Source organism: Gouania willdenowi, chromosome 1 (genome assembly GCF_900634775.1).
Source record: "Gouania willdenowi chromosome 1, fGouWil2.1, whole genome shotgun sequence".
NCBI lineage: Eukaryota > Metazoa > Chordata > Actinopteri > Blenniiformes > Gobiesocidae > Gouania > Gouania willdenowi.
The window spans coordinates 1,289,526-1,306,112 of NC_041044.1; the positions used below are offsets into that span (position 1 = coordinate 1,289,526).

General features: G+C 41.6%; 1 protein-coding gene across 1 annotated transcript in view; it reads left to right on the forward strand.

Annotated features, from left to right (window-relative positions):
* tmem132a (transmembrane protein 132A) overlaps nucleotides 1-13,991 on the forward strand; it is a 37,234-nt gene extending 23,243 nt beyond the window's left edge. The window contains exons 5-14 of the mRNA XM_028460175.1: nucleotides 4,844-4,972; nucleotides 5,639-5,881; nucleotides 6,047-6,199; nucleotides 7,435-7,630; nucleotides 7,697-7,840; nucleotides 10,061-10,263; nucleotides 10,336-10,555; nucleotides 12,314-12,505; nucleotides 13,107-13,349; nucleotides 13,380-13,991. Of these exons, the coding sequence (XP_028315976.1) occupies nucleotides 4,844-4,972; nucleotides 5,639-5,881; nucleotides 6,047-6,199; nucleotides 7,435-7,630; nucleotides 7,697-7,840; nucleotides 10,061-10,263; nucleotides 10,336-10,555; nucleotides 12,314-12,505; nucleotides 13,107-13,349; nucleotides 13,380-13,991 (2,335 nt within the window). The remainder of the gene's footprint in view (nucleotides 1-4,843; nucleotides 4,973-5,638; nucleotides 5,882-6,046; nucleotides 6,200-7,434; nucleotides 7,631-7,696; nucleotides 7,841-10,060; nucleotides 10,264-10,335; nucleotides 10,556-12,313; nucleotides 12,506-13,106; nucleotides 13,350-13,379) is intronic.
* Nucleotides 13,992-16,587: the final 2,596 nt, after the last annotated feature.

Here is a 16,587-nt window from a genome sequence, read left to right on the forward strand (position 1 = left end):
AGTATTTATGAAAAAACTGTTGAGTTCTTGTGCTATTATGTTTTTATTGTGTTCTTTTACATTGTTTATTATAAAATGGTCTGCATTTTTTTCTTTGCATTTGCGCATGGTTATGTTGTTTATTATTTCCCACAATTTTTTGTTTTTGTTTTTATTCTCTTTTAATTGTTTTTCATAATATTCCCTTTTTTTTTCTCTAAGTAAATTATTGACTTTGTTTCTGTATTTTTTATAACGTATTTCTGCTTTTAATGTTTTTTCTGTTATATATTTTTTATATAGTATGTTTTTCTTTTTGCATACGTTGGCTATTTTCTTATTAATCCATGGTACATTGTTTATTTTACTTTTGGTTGTTATTTGTTTCAAAGGGCAGCATTTATCGTATGTTGTCGTTATTGTGTCTGTAAATGTGTCATACGCTACGTTCACGTCTTCTTCCTTGAAGACACTTTCCCACGTCTGTCTTTTTATCTGTTGTTTAAAGTTTTCTAGTTGTTTTTCTCCTTCCAGTCTCCTGTATGTCTGTGTGTTATGATTTTCACGGTTCTTCTTCTCTTTTGCGTTTAGTATCATAAATATTGGTAAATGATCAGAGATGTCATTTATTAATATACCACTCTTTACATCTGTGTTTTGTATGTTTGTGAAGATGTTATCTATCAGTGTTGAGCTGTGTTTATTAATTCTGGTTGGTTGCGTTATGAGAGGTTTTAATCCATTTGTGTACATGCAATTGGCAAAGTCTTCAATGTGTGTATTTTTTAAAGGATTTAAAATGTTTATATTGAAGTCTCCACATATCAGTAATCTCTTATTTTTGATTTCTTCTATCATTTTGGTTAGTTTCTCATTAAATATGTCTATTTTACAGTCAGGTGCACGATACAAACAGCAGATTATTATCTTACGTCCCTCTGGACTTGTAATTTTCACTGTTATACATTCCATTACTTCTTCCACAGTTAAACTCAAAGACTCTATTATCTCCATATCTATATTTTCTTTTATGAATAGTGCTACACCTCCTCCTGGCTTATGTAATCTGTTCTTATAGACAAATTTATATCATTTTATCATAAAATCCATGCCTTTTTTTTCATTCATCCAAGTTTCTGATAGTGCTATTATGTCAAACCTATACAAAGTAGAGATGTAATCCTTAATGTCTTCAAAATTTGCATACATACTGCGACAATTACAGTGAACAAGTGACAGACCTTTTTCCTTCTTATTTTCCACTTTGAAGTCATTCTCTGTGTAGTAATGGCTGTTCGTGTATTGTTTCCAATGTGAAAAGTTGTTTGGGTCCACTTCGTCTACTTGATTAATCTCCCGTTGTTGATGTTGATGATGTTGTGGATGATTTTTAGTGATTCTGTCCATATCCATGACTTTTATCAGTGTTCTTGACTTTTAGGCACCTCATTCGTATTTTTCCAGGTCTTCCATCCTTTGGACTAGAACGGGTTTTCCATTTTCTCCTCCTGGAGGTGTGATGTAAATCCTGCAGCCTCTGGTCCAGTTTTTCACAATTTTTCCTCCTTTCTTCAGTTGGCGTGCTTTCCATGCGATACTTGCATTCTGCTTCGTCAGGTTCTCGTTCATAAACACCATCGTTCCCGCCAGTTTTCTTCCTTGTTTCATTATTTCAGCTTTATATTTCACGTTGGTGAATGTAATTTTCACATCTCTGGTGTCTTTGCGTTTTGGCAGCAGCTGGCAGTAGTTGATGTTGTCTGGGTTCACTTCAATGCCTTTCGAGTCCAGGTAATCAATCACTTGTTCTTCAATCGATTTTTCGTCTTCGCTGGTCAGATCCTCTGTTTGTCTTGTTGCACTGGCGTAGCTCCTTGGCCTTATCTTTAGGCCCGTGATGATGACATCCTTTTCTCTTTCTTTTCTTTACAGATCTTCAACCCTCGCATCCAATGTTTTTATCTTTTCTGCATTCTTTACATTTTCTTCTTTCAGTACCTTGACATCATTCTCCAGTATTTTCAATGATTTCTCCAAGGCATTCGTCATGTTCTCCATCTTCGTAGATAGTTCTTGTCTTAAGGACATGAGATCCTGTCTCATCTCCTGTTTCATGTCCTTAATCATTTCTTTAAGCTCTTCTTTGAATAGCTTAAAGTTCTCTTCCATTTTTGTTGGCATGTCTGGGCCCAGTTTTCTCTCTTCAGATGCAGCTGGTCGCTGCTCGCTGGTAGTCAAGGTCGCGTTATCAGACGGGAGTATAGTTTTCCCGGAGAGCTCTGAAAACACGTCTTCTCCCTTCCTTGGCTCAGGAAGAATGATTTTTTGAGACACACTTTTGTCTCAAAAAATTCTGGAATTTTTACCATTTGTTCCTTAATTATCCAATATTCACACTGTACATTTTTAGTTTTTGATCTGATGAACACTTCTGAGATATGGACAATTCAGTGAAGGGGGTGTGTCCTTATTTTTCTTCCATTTTCAGCTTCCAATATCTCAGGAACTACGTCACATAGGAAAGTGTGAACACAAAAGCTCTAAGAGCGGACTAAAAACAGGAAGTATCAGAGATGACGTAGAGTACAGGGCATTGTGGGTAATCAGGAAAGCCGATGAGGGCCCGAACCAGAGCTTTAAAACCAGGAAAAGCTGGACAACTTGTTGATTGTTGGTAAAGAACAAATGGAGAAGGAAGGAGTTTGTGAACATTATTAAAGCAGCGAATGAGGAAAGCTGCAGGGGCGGGGCTTCAGGGGTGGCATGCCCCCAGCCCGAGCCTCACAGGGGCCCAGATAGGAGGTAGAACTTAAGGAAACCAGGCCTCTACCACAGCTTAAGGGAGATGGAGAAGGCGGGCCGTCCATGACTTGTGCCCAGAGACTCACAGAGTATAGACAGTCACCCATCATGCAGATTTATACAGGGGTATAGATCCATGTTGTGACGTATGCATATGAAATTAGGTGAATAACAACCGGAGGACTGCGAGACAATGGTGCACGGGAGCGGACAGAGCGTTATCTCAGTCTGGATCCAGTAAAAAATGACCATAAAAAGCTGTAAATGGGCTGATATGCAGACGTGGAGCAGTGAGGAGAAGACTTAATATAGTCATGGAAACTCATCCGTTGAAACTGATCAGAATACACAGAAATGCATGGAAACCTTCAGTAACAGTACAGCAGCCGTCCTACCTGCCTGTTCATAACAGTTCTAAACATCTACAGACTTAATGCTTTTAGGTTTTCTATTGTTTATACACTGAGATTTTTTTATCAGATATGTATCAATGTCTGTTTAATGAACATCTGGACAGGAGCACACATCTGATGAACACTTGTTTTCAGGAACGCTGCATGTGTCCCACAATCATTCACCTGTACTTAAAGTGAGTTTCGCTAAATAAGCGGTCGAGTCCTCAGGTGACAAACTTTCTAAATATTATAAACTATTTACTGTACGAGTATGCACTCGCACGTCAGTCACGTGTCCCGCTCATTCTCCAAGTTAAAATTAATTAAAAACCAGTTGAGGAGCACAGTGGGGTTGGGAGTTGGGGTTGGTGGCGGGATGCCCTGGGTGCTCGGCTGCTTGGGGCTTCCTCGGATGTGTGTGTGGGGGGCGGTGGCTGCTTCTCGGCTTGGGATCTCGGGGGCGTCAGGGGGGCCTGGGGGGGGTGGCCCCCGCTTTTTCTGCTGGTCTGGCTGCATCTGTGGGCCTGGGGCAGTTCCTGGGTGTGCGGTAGCGGTTTTAGGCACATATACTGGTCTACGATGCACTGGCATGCCTTGAGATGTGGGATAAAACTCATACTGGGCTTAACTTTAGACACGTTAATCCCAAATACCTTTAGGTACTACCACTCACTCATTCCCCCTGTCCACAGCCACCACCATTATAGCTAAGCTTCACACTAGTCACTATACTGGCTTGATTACACAACATAATAAGCACAATATATTCTACTACTTCACATCTCACCCTCACTGTATAACAATCTATTTGTCCCCACCCTTTCTATTTCCTACCTTGAGTCTATCCTCCCTGCTCCCTTTCCCCTCCCCCTCCCCCTCCACTTAGGTGTAACACTGCTCTCCCTTTTTATATCCTCCCTATAATAAAAGATTTCTTACCCTTCCTTAGGGAGGGCTGGTGATGGTCACAATTAAGCAATAAAATTATTTAATTTATTTCATTGCAATAACAAAACATACATTGCTGTCATAAAAAGATTACACTTCTTGTAGTGTTGACCTTTGACAGCATGTGCAGACAAGAAAAAAAAAACAAGTAAAATTATGTTGCCATGAGCTTTATTATTTAAAGGGGACATATGATGCTAAATCTTCATTTTCATCTCGCTCCGCTGGGTCAGACTCTGGCTGGAACATGTAAGGCTGGATGGACAAGTCTTCTGTTGTTGACATTTTGTAAATAACCTCTGAATAAAAAGTTTGTGCTCCGCTACATAGCCGTATCTCTTCTATCAAACTACAAAAATGGCCGAGCAGGGTGGAGTTGAACCGAGAGGGGGCGGGGTATGAAGTGTCTCATTTGCATTTAAAGAGACAGCACAAAAACGAGTTGCTCTCAGAAGCACATCAGAAAAGGGGTAGAAAAGGGGTGGAGCTATAATAATGAGGAATTCAGACCCAAGCATTGCAGTTCTGCTTTATATAGACCTCAACTGTATGATTTATATGTAAAAAGGAAGGATTTAAAACCATGATATGTCCCCTTTAAGTTTAAAGGACCCAGTCATTAGCCCCGCCCCCGGCCAGGCTCTGATTTGTTCCGCTACTGGAAAGCTGTGTGTTAGTCAGATGATGCTGTGTATCACATGTTCTCATGTTTCCCTCAGGTACCATTCAGATGTAGACGGGAATGTTCCAAAGGCCTCCACGCTCCAGCGGAGCATCAAGAGCGGTCAGATCCAGCTTTACTACTCCTCCTACAACACTGAGGCCGACCAGAAGACAACAGCAGCAGAGTACGAGCATAATCTGTCTGCTTTGTTCATTTGACAAGTTAGGAGCACAGTGTCTGACCGAAGGGAAACGCTAAAAGTAAGGATGCACCGATCGATCAGCGCCGATCTCCCTGATTTCGGGGAATCGGCTGATCCTTGCATATTAAACCGATCTTTTCTACCTCCATAAAGATCTTAAAGTCAGCTACTGCCCCCTTCTGCTGTGAGATGACTGACATGCTCCGCCCACCAGGTCATGTGTGCACATGATCACACATCTGCTACACAACGTAACATGTCTGCAATTTGACAGATTTACACAAAAAAGAGAGTAAAGGATCACAATTTGTAATTTGTGTAACGTGGAAATAAGTTTTGATTCAACAAACAAACAAAACGTTTCCTAATTTACCATTAAATATACCACCACACCACTGAGTATGCAGAATTTGAAGCTAGCAATCAAGCTAATGCTAAAGCTAGCGGAGCAAAGATTGTTCAATGTTGTACAATAAATTGGAACATTCAAGGTGATTAATGTCAAAAATCAGAATAGGGCGGTCAGGCTTTTTAGAAATTGGTAATCAGTGATCGACCAGAAAATTGGAATGGGTGCAGCCCTAGCTAAAAGTTATGCTGGATGTTACTGGATCACAGACGCTCTCATTGGATCTCTTTGTTTCTCAGGTGTGTCCAGGGGGGCGTGGCTTCATCCCAGAAGCAGCTCCTCTACCTGCGAGCGGTGATGGTGCAACAGAATAGGAGGAGTCAGGAAAAGGAAGTCTGTCTGAGGGAACAGGAAGGGGAGGAGCTTTGGCTGGACTCCAACGTTCTGATTCGCTATCACAGAGGGCCGGTCCTAATTGGTCAGCCAATCAGAGTGTCTGTGAGTCTCAGATCAAATCTCACGGCTCAGCTTGCTGTCATCAGGTATTAACCAATCACAGCAGCCCTTAGGGATCACCCACCACCACACTCACACTAACTACACACCTGTGTGTGTGTGTGTGTGTGTGTGTGTGTGTGTGTGTGTGTGTGTGTGTGTGTGTGTGTGTGTGTGTGTGTGTGTGTGAGTGTGTGTGTGTGTGTGTGCAGGATGAAGTTGAAGAAAGGTTTGGTGTCAATGGTCGCTCAGAGAACCTTGAGCTCCAAGCTGTGGTCAGTGACCCTGGAGAAGAACCAAGGGTCCAAATATGAGGGGACGTCCATTTACTTCCACAGATACAGCTCACAGACGCCATTGCACCAGTACGTAGAGTACAATGCTATGTTCACATTACCATACTGTGCTGATTCCACTGATATTAAGATTAAATAATAACCAATAACCAATATTTTATTTCCCTTAGTTTCTTTGTGTAAAAACAAAAATTAAATCAAGCATTTCAATAAACAATATACGAGTTATAGTTCCAATAAAACAACACATCACAAGTCAGTGAGTCGCTCTGACATGTGAACATGTACGACACTCAGCCTGGATTCACTACGAAACATGTAATATTTACGTTTGTCCAAAATCCGTCACATGATCTGATCACATGTGCATATTGTATATCTTTATGTTTTTCCCAGAGTAAACATATATATATATATATATATATATCGCGATATATTGCAATATCAATAATTACAAATGTCACCTTTACAAGTACAAATGGTAACAAATATAAGTACATTATTCAAGTATAAAACAAGTGGTATGTTTATCAAAGTGTAAAATTATAATTTTCACAAAAGTTTAACTTTTGCTTCGACAACAGATTCTGATTCTGTTAAGTTCTTAAATTCTGAAACATTTTTTTCTCTTTTTTTTCTTTGTTTGCACATGTTGTCAAAGTTCAACACGACAAGAAGTGCAATATTTTTTAAAGACAACAATGCATGTTTTGTTACACTTTGTAACACTTTATTATAGGGAGGTTAAAGAAAGAGAGGGCAGTGTTACACCTAGGTGAGGGGAAGGGAACAGGGAAGAGGGAGTCAGGGTAAGAAATGGAAGGGGTGGAGAAGAGTTCACAGCTTTATAGTGATAATGAGATGTGATGTTATAGTTGTGTATATTGTGCTGGGTTTGGGTTAAGTAAAATGGTGGAAGGAGTGAATGGTTATACCTAAAACTGGTATTTAGGATCAACATATCTAAGGTTAAGCCCAGTACGAGTTTATCCGACAGCCCAAGGACAGTGCATCAATGACCAATGTTTGTGCAAGAACCTCTTCTGAGAACCCAAGCGCCACCCCGGGCCCAAAGATGCAGCCAGGCCGGCAGAAACAACAGGCCACCCCCCTACGACCGAGCAGCCCCCAATGACGCCCTAGAGATCCCAGGCCGAGAGGCAGCCCCCGCCCCCCACATACACACCCGAGAAAGCCCCAAGGAGCCGAGAACCCAGCTCACCCCGCCACCGACCCCAACCCCCAACCCCAAAGCTTGTGATGCTGCAGTAAATCCTCTGACTTTGATCTTTTGTCCTTTGTAGTTCGTCTCCGCTGCAGCAGATCGTGTGTCTCTCCGTGCAGGGCGTGCGGCGAAGCTTTGACGTGGCTATGACGGTATCTGCTGATTGGTGGGTGGAGTACCCTGGGCCCAGGAATAGTCAATCACGGCATGGAACAGCCGTCAGCTTCTTCTCATTTGCCGATCGACGCATCTTTGGCATCTCCGCCATCACAGAGGTAGTAGCACGGCACAATCACATCACACTCAGAGGGAGGAGACTTGCTGACTCTTTCTGCCCCCAGACCAACACCATCATCAACACAGCCATACTGAGCAGCCAACCCGTGTCTCTGCCCGTCATCGTACTGGCAGTCGGCCTCCATGAGAAGATGGCAGATGTTACCTCAGCCGTCACATGTCACTCCACCAACGACAACACCATCAAGGTTCCACACGTTCCTCTGGTTTTACCAGATAATGGAGTTGTTTGAGGAGGAGATTTTGGAGATGTACTGCTGTGAGAACATCTGATGGTCCTTCCTATAGGCGTGGTTTAGTGTTTGTAGTAAATAAAAAGAGGTTTTTGTTAAATACAAAAAGTGTATTCTCTAATATTTCAGCATTCTTCTCCAATCAGGCATGTACATAGCTTTCATACGTCTGGTCACCAAACTGATGATTTTCCATATAGCTACATCCTACTTGTCCTGTACTTTTACCGATCTATCACCCTCTATGTTAACTGACCTCTCCTTCAGTCGTTACATGATCTTTACACATCTGGAAACTATCTATACTAGAGGCGCCATTTGGAATGGAACGTTGAAAGTAATGAAATATAACATGTACAGTAGGTGGTGATATGCACCCATTCAAGTTGGCTGCAACACACCAATAATCAAGAAAGAAGAAATAAAGGCCTGTTCTCTTCTACATAAACAAGTAATGGTCATGATTAGGGATGAGGACCTTTCACATTTTAACAGATACTTAGTAACTGTGAGTCAGTATCGGTACTCAACTGTACCAATTTTTGGTACATTTGTGTGGTAATAAATGGTAAATAATGAAATCTCAAAATGTTCTAATTTACCACATTTATTTATCTATCATAATAATAATGTTATTAATAATAATAATAATAATAATAATAATAATAATAATAATAACAACAACCTTTAACAAATATCCAAATGCTTGTATTGTAGCAACATTTGTTTCACATCATGAAAACCCTGAGCTACAACTAAATAGTGTTTGTTTCCTTTGTTTTTTAAAAGATGCACAAAGTAAAAAACAGCCGCTCTAAATTCAGAACTTGAATTCCTGAGTCAGCGTTTCAGTGACACCTTTTCGGCCAAAAGAACCAAGTTCACGTTTGGTGCTATTTATATTTCAAAAGCTGGACCTTACTTTAGACTTCTATCTATCAGTATTTGCTGAACCCATAACTACTGATGTCATTACACTCTTGTGCGCACAATGTTGTGTTCAGGTACTGCAGGAAAAATCTCCTACTCTTCCACTCCCTCACAGTCACAATGATGCGTTTAGGTACCAAAACATAGTAGCGTTTAACTTTACGTGATTTTGTACCAGGTAGCACTGAAGGAATTCGGTCGGAATTCAGTAAAGTACTGAATTTAGTACCCATCCCTAGACATAATTCATATACAATCCTTAAAGTACGTTCACACCAAACGCAACTTCAGCAACTCTAGAGACTAGATTTCATTCTAAATTAATGTCAATGACGTCAAGTCAAGTCACCTTTCTTCAAGCGACAAGACTCACGCCACCTGAGTAGCTGGAAGTTGCTCAAAATTGAAAATGTTGAACTTTTTAAGCAATTTCGAGTAACGCTGTGTCACTACAACCAATCGGCAACTACTTTTTCCCTACAAACTGGGCTACAGTCACCCTGAAACACTGCTGAAAACGCCTAGTCCTCCATTGTTTCTGGATTTTGTACAAGTCCAGTGGTAGGATCAGCCATGTTTTATGTGAAAATGAAAATTGAGCCAGAAACGGGCTTTGAAATTGGCGGTAGATGAAGTGGAAGAGGAAGGTTACGTTTCATGGGGTTATTTATTTCAGGCTCAGTAATTGTGATGAATTGTAATTGAACTTTAGTAGTTGAGAATGAAATTGTGATTGACTTTCAGGAGGAAAATAATAATTTGAATTTGAATTGTAATTTGAATTGGAAAAAAATGCCGGTCATTGTAATCATAATTGAGTTGTAATTGAACATGGTTAATTGAAGGTGTAATTGCAATTGAAAAAATGTAATTGACCCTAATCCTGGCCTGAGGGCCACAGTACAGAAGGTGGGGAAAAAAGAACAAAACCCTGTTCTGTCGACAACGCCAGATTATGGCGAGCGAGACCATAGCATACATTTACATAATTCTCAATTGCTAAAATTGTCAAACAATGTGTAATAAAGCAGTGTAACTTGTATTTTAAAGTAAAGTAAGTAAAATGTGTTTTGTCTGTTCCTCATTATCAGTCTGTAACAGACAGACAGGGTTCTAAAGCACTGACAGAACATGTCCAAAGCCTTCTGACGACTCCTACTGTCCTCTTCTTCATCTGGTCTTTTCTACATGTAGTGATGTGATCAGCTGTAGCACGTGATGCATATGGAACTGTTTGTGTGTCAGGTTTCCAGGAACTGCTCGCTGCTCTTCGTGGATGGCAGTGAGTCCGGTCTGGGTAGTACCTGCGCTCAGGTTCTGTTCCAGCTTGGAGCTCTGAGAGCGTCCATCAGTCTGAAGGTGTGGGTTCCATCCCTGCCTCTGAGACTGTCCCTGTCCGACCCTGTTCTCAACACCATCCAGGGCTGGCACAAGTCCACAGACCACGGGTTTGGACCATTTCCCCGTCTGCTCATTGTTCACCCTCTGCTCCTTGTTCACCCTCTGCTGTTGTGTTCCAGGTGTGAGCCGGTCTACCAACGTTCTTTGGTTCAGGTTCTTACTCAGTTCACAGCTCGAGACAAACAGAGCAGAACTATTCATCTCCTGGGCTCCTCTGATTGGTTCGTGGATGTAACACAGCTGGTCCATGATTGGCTGAGGGTTGAAGACCCACAAATAGCTTCACTAAACCCTCAGAACATCCTGATTGGTTTACGGCCAGGAAAGACGTCTGTGCACGTAAGAGATGGAAGTGATTGTCTGTGATTGTCTGTGACGTCTGTGATTTATTTATTTATTCAGTTTATTTCCGACATGGTTCCATTCACTTTTTTTTTTTTTACATTTTTTTTTTTTTACATGCCGAAAAAGGAGACGAGAGAAGCAGTTTGCTTATCTGGGTCCCGTCCCCTGTTTTACCATCGCAAATTTACATGGGTTTACATGTCTCTCTGGTCAAACATTCTTGAATTGTTCTGAACAGTCCTTTTTTGTGTATTCTCATCTGTAGTCAGTGTTGTCTTTATTTATTTTTTTTCTTTTATTCCTCGTCCTCTCTATCATTGTTCGTGTTGGCCTTGTTCCCTGCCAGACGTTGTTAGCATTCCTCCAGTTCAAGAATAGTTCCTCTTTCGAAGGTGTTTGGAAGGTTTTTCCCTTTTCATCCATAATGTCACCACTCGGGAATGTCTCTTTTGGACACACAAGTTTGCAGCTTGTTTTGTCTCTACATCAAGGTTAATCCAGCTGTTGTTAGTTCTATTGGCAGTGTTGTATTTTCCACTGTTTGATTTAACTTGTATAAACACATTATTATATCTTAGTTCATAAGCAAGGTAGTAATTTCATTGTACAGGAAAACGTGTTTCTAACTGCACATATGACAATAAACACTTTGAATTTAAATTTAATGTAATCCTTAATCACCCCACCACCTAGCAATTGAAATGAATAAATGACAGACCTTTTTTACTCTTGGTTTCCACATTTAATTCAGTCTCCGTAAAATAATCACAGTCTGAGTTTTGTTTCCAGTGTTTATATAGATCTGGGTCCATATCCATGATTACCATCAGTAATGTTGTTGTTTAGGTGGATCCTTCGTATTTTCCCAAGTCTTCCATCGTTTTGATGAGGATTGGTTTTCCGTTCTCTTTTCCCAGTGGTGTGATGTAAATCCTGCAGTTTATTGTCCACATCTTTAGAATCTTTCCTCCTTCTTTTATTTGGCGTGCCTTCCATGCGATGCTTGCATTTTTTTTTGTCAGGCTTTCATTAATAAAAACCTTCGTTTCCTTCAGCTTTCTTCCTTGCTTCAGATAGATAGATAGATAGATAGATACTTTATTCATCTCCAAGAGAAATTCACAAATTCAGTAGTTCTCCTTTGAATTTCATATTCGTGAAGGTTATTTTTACAGCTCTGTTATCATTTTTCTTTGGCAGGAGATGGCAGGAGTTGATGTTGTCAGGGTTCAGGACAATGTCCTTCGACTTCAGGTAGTCAATGACCTGTTGTTCAATCGATTTTGTTTTTTCGTCACTCGCGTAACTCCTGGGTTTTATCTTTAGGCCTGTGATGATGACATCTTTCTCTCTTTTCCTTTTGTTCCAGCTGTTCAACCCTGGCATTCAACAATTTTATCTCTTCAGCATTTCTTTCATTCTTTTCTTTCAGTACCTTTGCTTCGCTTTGTAGGTTTTCCAGTGAGTTTTCCAGCGTCTTTTCCAACGACTTTATCTCGGCAGATAGGTTTCGTAGACCCTCGCGTATCATCTCCTTGACCTCTTCCAAACCCGAGTTGGGTTCTGAAGGGCCTCCCTGCGGTTTTTTTACCATTTTCCTTCAGTCTTGGGCCCAATTTTTCAGGCTGTTCAGCTGTAGCCAAGGTCGTGTTATCGGAGAAAATGAAAACACGTCTGCTCCCTCCAAAAACCAGAGATTTGTGACCAGAGATTGTCTGTGACTGTCTGTGATGTCTGTGATGTCTGTAACAGGTGGTCTCTGAGCAGTGGGATGGTTTCCTGGGTCGATGTGACCTCACCGTGACCTCTGACCCCGTCAGCCTGGGTGACCTTTCAGTGCAGGTGGTCAGTGGACTGGGCGTGTCCATCACTGCTAACCCCGCCCACTCCTCCATCATCACATCGACAGTGATGGCCTATAACGTCTTATATAACCATCACCAGGTGACGTCTTTTAATACTTATTGTTTCTAAATAGGGCGCACGGTGGATTAGTGGTTAGCACGGCCTCCTCACAGCAAGAAAGTTCTGGGTTCAAGCCCTGGAGTCTGTGTGGAGTTTGCATGTTCTCCCCATGGGTTTCCTCCGGGTACTCCGGCTTCCTCCCACAATCCAAAAACATGACTGTAAGGTTGGGGTCTCTAAATTGCCCATAGGAGTGAATGAGAGTGAGTGGTTGTTTGTCTGTGTTGCCCTGTGATGGACTGGTGTTCCCTCACCCTGCACCCAATGAGAGCCAGAGATTGGCACCGGCAGACCCCCGCGACCCTGTGAGACGGGAGTATGTGGGTTTGAAAATGGATGTATGGATGTTTTTAAATAAACTCAGTAATCAGTAATTGTGATTAGTTGTAATTTAACTTTAGTAATTGAGAACATAATTGTAATTGAGTTTCTGAGATTAATAAAATATTGTACAATAATTGTAATTGGAAAAAATATTGGTCACTAATCATAATTGAATTGTAATTGAACATGGATGATAATAGAAGTAATTGTAATTTTAAAATGTATTTGACCCAACCCTAGTTCTGGTTGTCTGCAGGAAGCATCCATCAGTGTTTGGCTCCAGTTCAACGATGACACGGCATCTCTTCTCTCCACTTTCACCGACCTCCCTTTCTTCCTGCATCTCTCTTCATTGGCTGAGACAGTTGTCTTGGTGACGCCCAGTCCCAAACAACGTATCTTAGCCCAGGGTGATGGAGGCGGACCTTTACTGAGAGCTGAGCTCCTGGTTTCTACCTGTGATGACCAGAAGATCTCCTCCAATGCTATTAACAGCCCAGTGCTGATGGGGAACAAGCAGGAGGTAGAGGGTCACCCCACAGTTCTGGCCAGAGGCTCTGGGTGGGTGAGGGTCTACCTCGATCTAGACTTTCTGGGAAAAGACGAGGAGGAGGAGGAGGAGGAGTTTGACTTTGATATTTCAGACATGCTGATTGAAGGAGACAGTGACATTTACACATCAAAGGATGAAAACCAGAGCGTGAGCCTGGCTAGGGCCTACAATGAAAGGATTAAAGGCAGGTGGACGGAGGTGGTCAACAAGGACATGGTCAGGAGGAACACTCTGGAACGAGCCGCGCTGATGCCAAGCCTGATGGAGGACACACTTTACTTCTCGTCTACCGTGGAGGACAGGAGTGAGGAAGAGGAGACACAAGGAAGACAAGAGCTGGAGATCATCATCAGCGCCGTCCTGGCTCTGTTCGGCCTCTTCTGTGTCCTGTTCCTGGCCAACTGTCTGCCCAGTGCTTTAAGAGGTAAGAACAGGACCAGGATGGAGAGAAACAGGGAGGGAGAGCAGGAGGAAGAGATGGGAGAAGAAACCAATGTGGAGGAAGAAGAAAAGGTCCACGATGAAGATCAGAAGAACCTAAGAACCAAAACTGAGGAGGAACTTCCACAAGTAGAGATCATTTGTTAAATGACATCATCAGCTTCTTCATTAAGAAAGTAAGAAGTTTTTAGATGGAGAAAAGTTCGACTCCAACCAGAGTCAGTGAGATGCTGTAGAACCCACAGGTCCAAGACAGCTGGACATGTGCGAGAGATAACTGTGTGATTGGTCAAAAACAAAAAGTGGGCGTGGTTTTAATGATGGTGCTTGTTAATGTTCACACCAAACATTTCTTAAGTGACTCTGGTGATTACATTACAAATCAATGTAAATGACACAACATCAAATAACCGCTCTTCAAGCGATGCAACTCACGCAATTCTAGCGACTTTGTCACTGGAAGTCACTCAAAGTTGAAAAATTTGAACTTTTCAAGCAACTTTGAGTGACGCTGTGTCGGGACATCCAATCAGTGACAAGTTTCTCTTTACGTCATCACTGTGTGTCGAGCTGAGGCTGCACTGAGATGGCTGTACACTCTCTACCTCTACTTACTGGGGCCAAACGAAAGTGGAATACTCCTTGGTTAAACCTTTTACATTTTAAGTATATTTTGAGTGAACTCATCCTTTAATAACTCTGTAAGTTGATCATTTAAACCGTAAGTACAACTTACCAACGATAAGTGCTGTAAACGTACAACTAGGGATGGGAATCAAAAAACGATTCTTTCTGAGAACCGGTTCCCAGTAATCCTATTCCTAGAGATTGTTTGTTTGCTTGCCTGTCAATTCTGCTTATCAGTTTCTTTTACGCTGCAATAATGCACAATAAACTCCTCCTGTTTATGCTAGCACCAAGTGAAGCTCCTCCCACCATATAGTGGTTTGCTGTCCACCCCGGAGAATCTACCTCCTCTACCCACAACGGTAGTAGTAGTAGTAGTATTTATTGAAGGGACAGTGCACAGAGACATTAAGCTCAAAGACAGATATGTTCTGCTAGCTGAATAGCTAGTTTCCATCTGCAGTCCCTGATTACATAAATAATATACAAGTCAAAGTACAGGTAAAAACAAGAATACATAAAAACAATAGCATGCAATGAATAAGCAATCAGAACGTGCCCTCTCACTGACACGCACCCACACATACACAGCATCACACCTGTAGAGTGCAGCCACACCTCTCAATTTCTGCTTCTCATTCACATTTGTAATCACTAAACACAAATTCAATAATACATTTCAGATTTCATGGTAAAAATGTTCTCGTACATGGATATATACACATACTGTAAGTTGTCCTGTGGTTCAGTGTCCACCTCAGTGTGAACAGCGCTGAGTGCTCCAAAGCCACTTTTTAAGCTCTACTGTGAACAGAAGATGGTCTGTTTGACTTTTCAGGACCGTTGTGAGCTCGTTCCATTCCTTTATTGCTTTATATGAAAAAGCCGATTGTGCAAAAACAGTTTTATGTATGGGTATACTACACTGCCCCATGAAGGAGGCTCGTGTGGTTCTAGTTGTCATAGCAGACGTGTACTGGATAAAACGCTTAAGTGGTGTTGGTGCAGTGTTATTTAGGATTCTATGGGCCAATCGTATTGAAGCAAATCTTTGAATATTGTGGAAACTTAACAGTCTGTATTTTCTAAGGACTAAACAGTGATGGTGTTGTCGTGGTTTTTGATCAAGGATTTTGAGTGATTGTTTGTGTAAGCTTTCTAACGGCCTCATAGTGCTTTTGCTGGCCTGGGACCAGCATGTTATACAATAATAAAACCGAGACATAATCACTGAGTTAAAGTAGGTTTGGGCTGCCTCCATTGTTAGCGAGTTTCTAATACATTTGAATGTTTTTATGTTGTACCTGAGACTCTGGCACATTTGTTTGATGTGTTTTTTAAAGCTAAGATTTGTGTCTAAAGTGACGCCCAGGTAACGATATTCGCTGACATTTTGTATTGTTTCCCTGTTTACAGTTATGCTTGGAAAGGATGACGTTTTATATTTGTTTACAAAGTACATTGTTGCCGTTTTCTTAATATTTAACGTGAGACTTGAGTCATGTAGCCATCTCGCAACTTTCTCCATTGCTGCCGTAAGTTTAATGGCTACCAGGTGCTGTCCTCCGTGCTGTGTTTGTAGCATCTCTGTTGCTACGCTAATCACTTCCAGGTTCTGTACACTTCCGCTAAAGTTGCTTCTTGCACCGACTTTTCTTCTGAAAACAACTAAGTTCCACATGAACACACACCTCGTCACCAGTTTATGTCCTCATAACAAGTAATCAGACACAGGAGACGGACTGGTACTGATGGTTGTCTTTAGTTCGTTCTTTCACACACACGCACACACACACACACACACACACGCACACACACGCACACACACTCACACACACACACACACACACACACACACACACACACACACACACACACACACACACACACACACACACACACACACACACACACACACACACGCACACACACTCACACACACATACACACACACACACACACACACACACACACACACACACACACACACACACACACACACACAGCTGATGACGTCACATGTAACAACGGGGACGGCGTCTCTGAAGGTCCATTTATAGAAATGTAAAGAAAGGCTAAACTAAAGCTTTACCATTTAAATACATAACAATAAGTG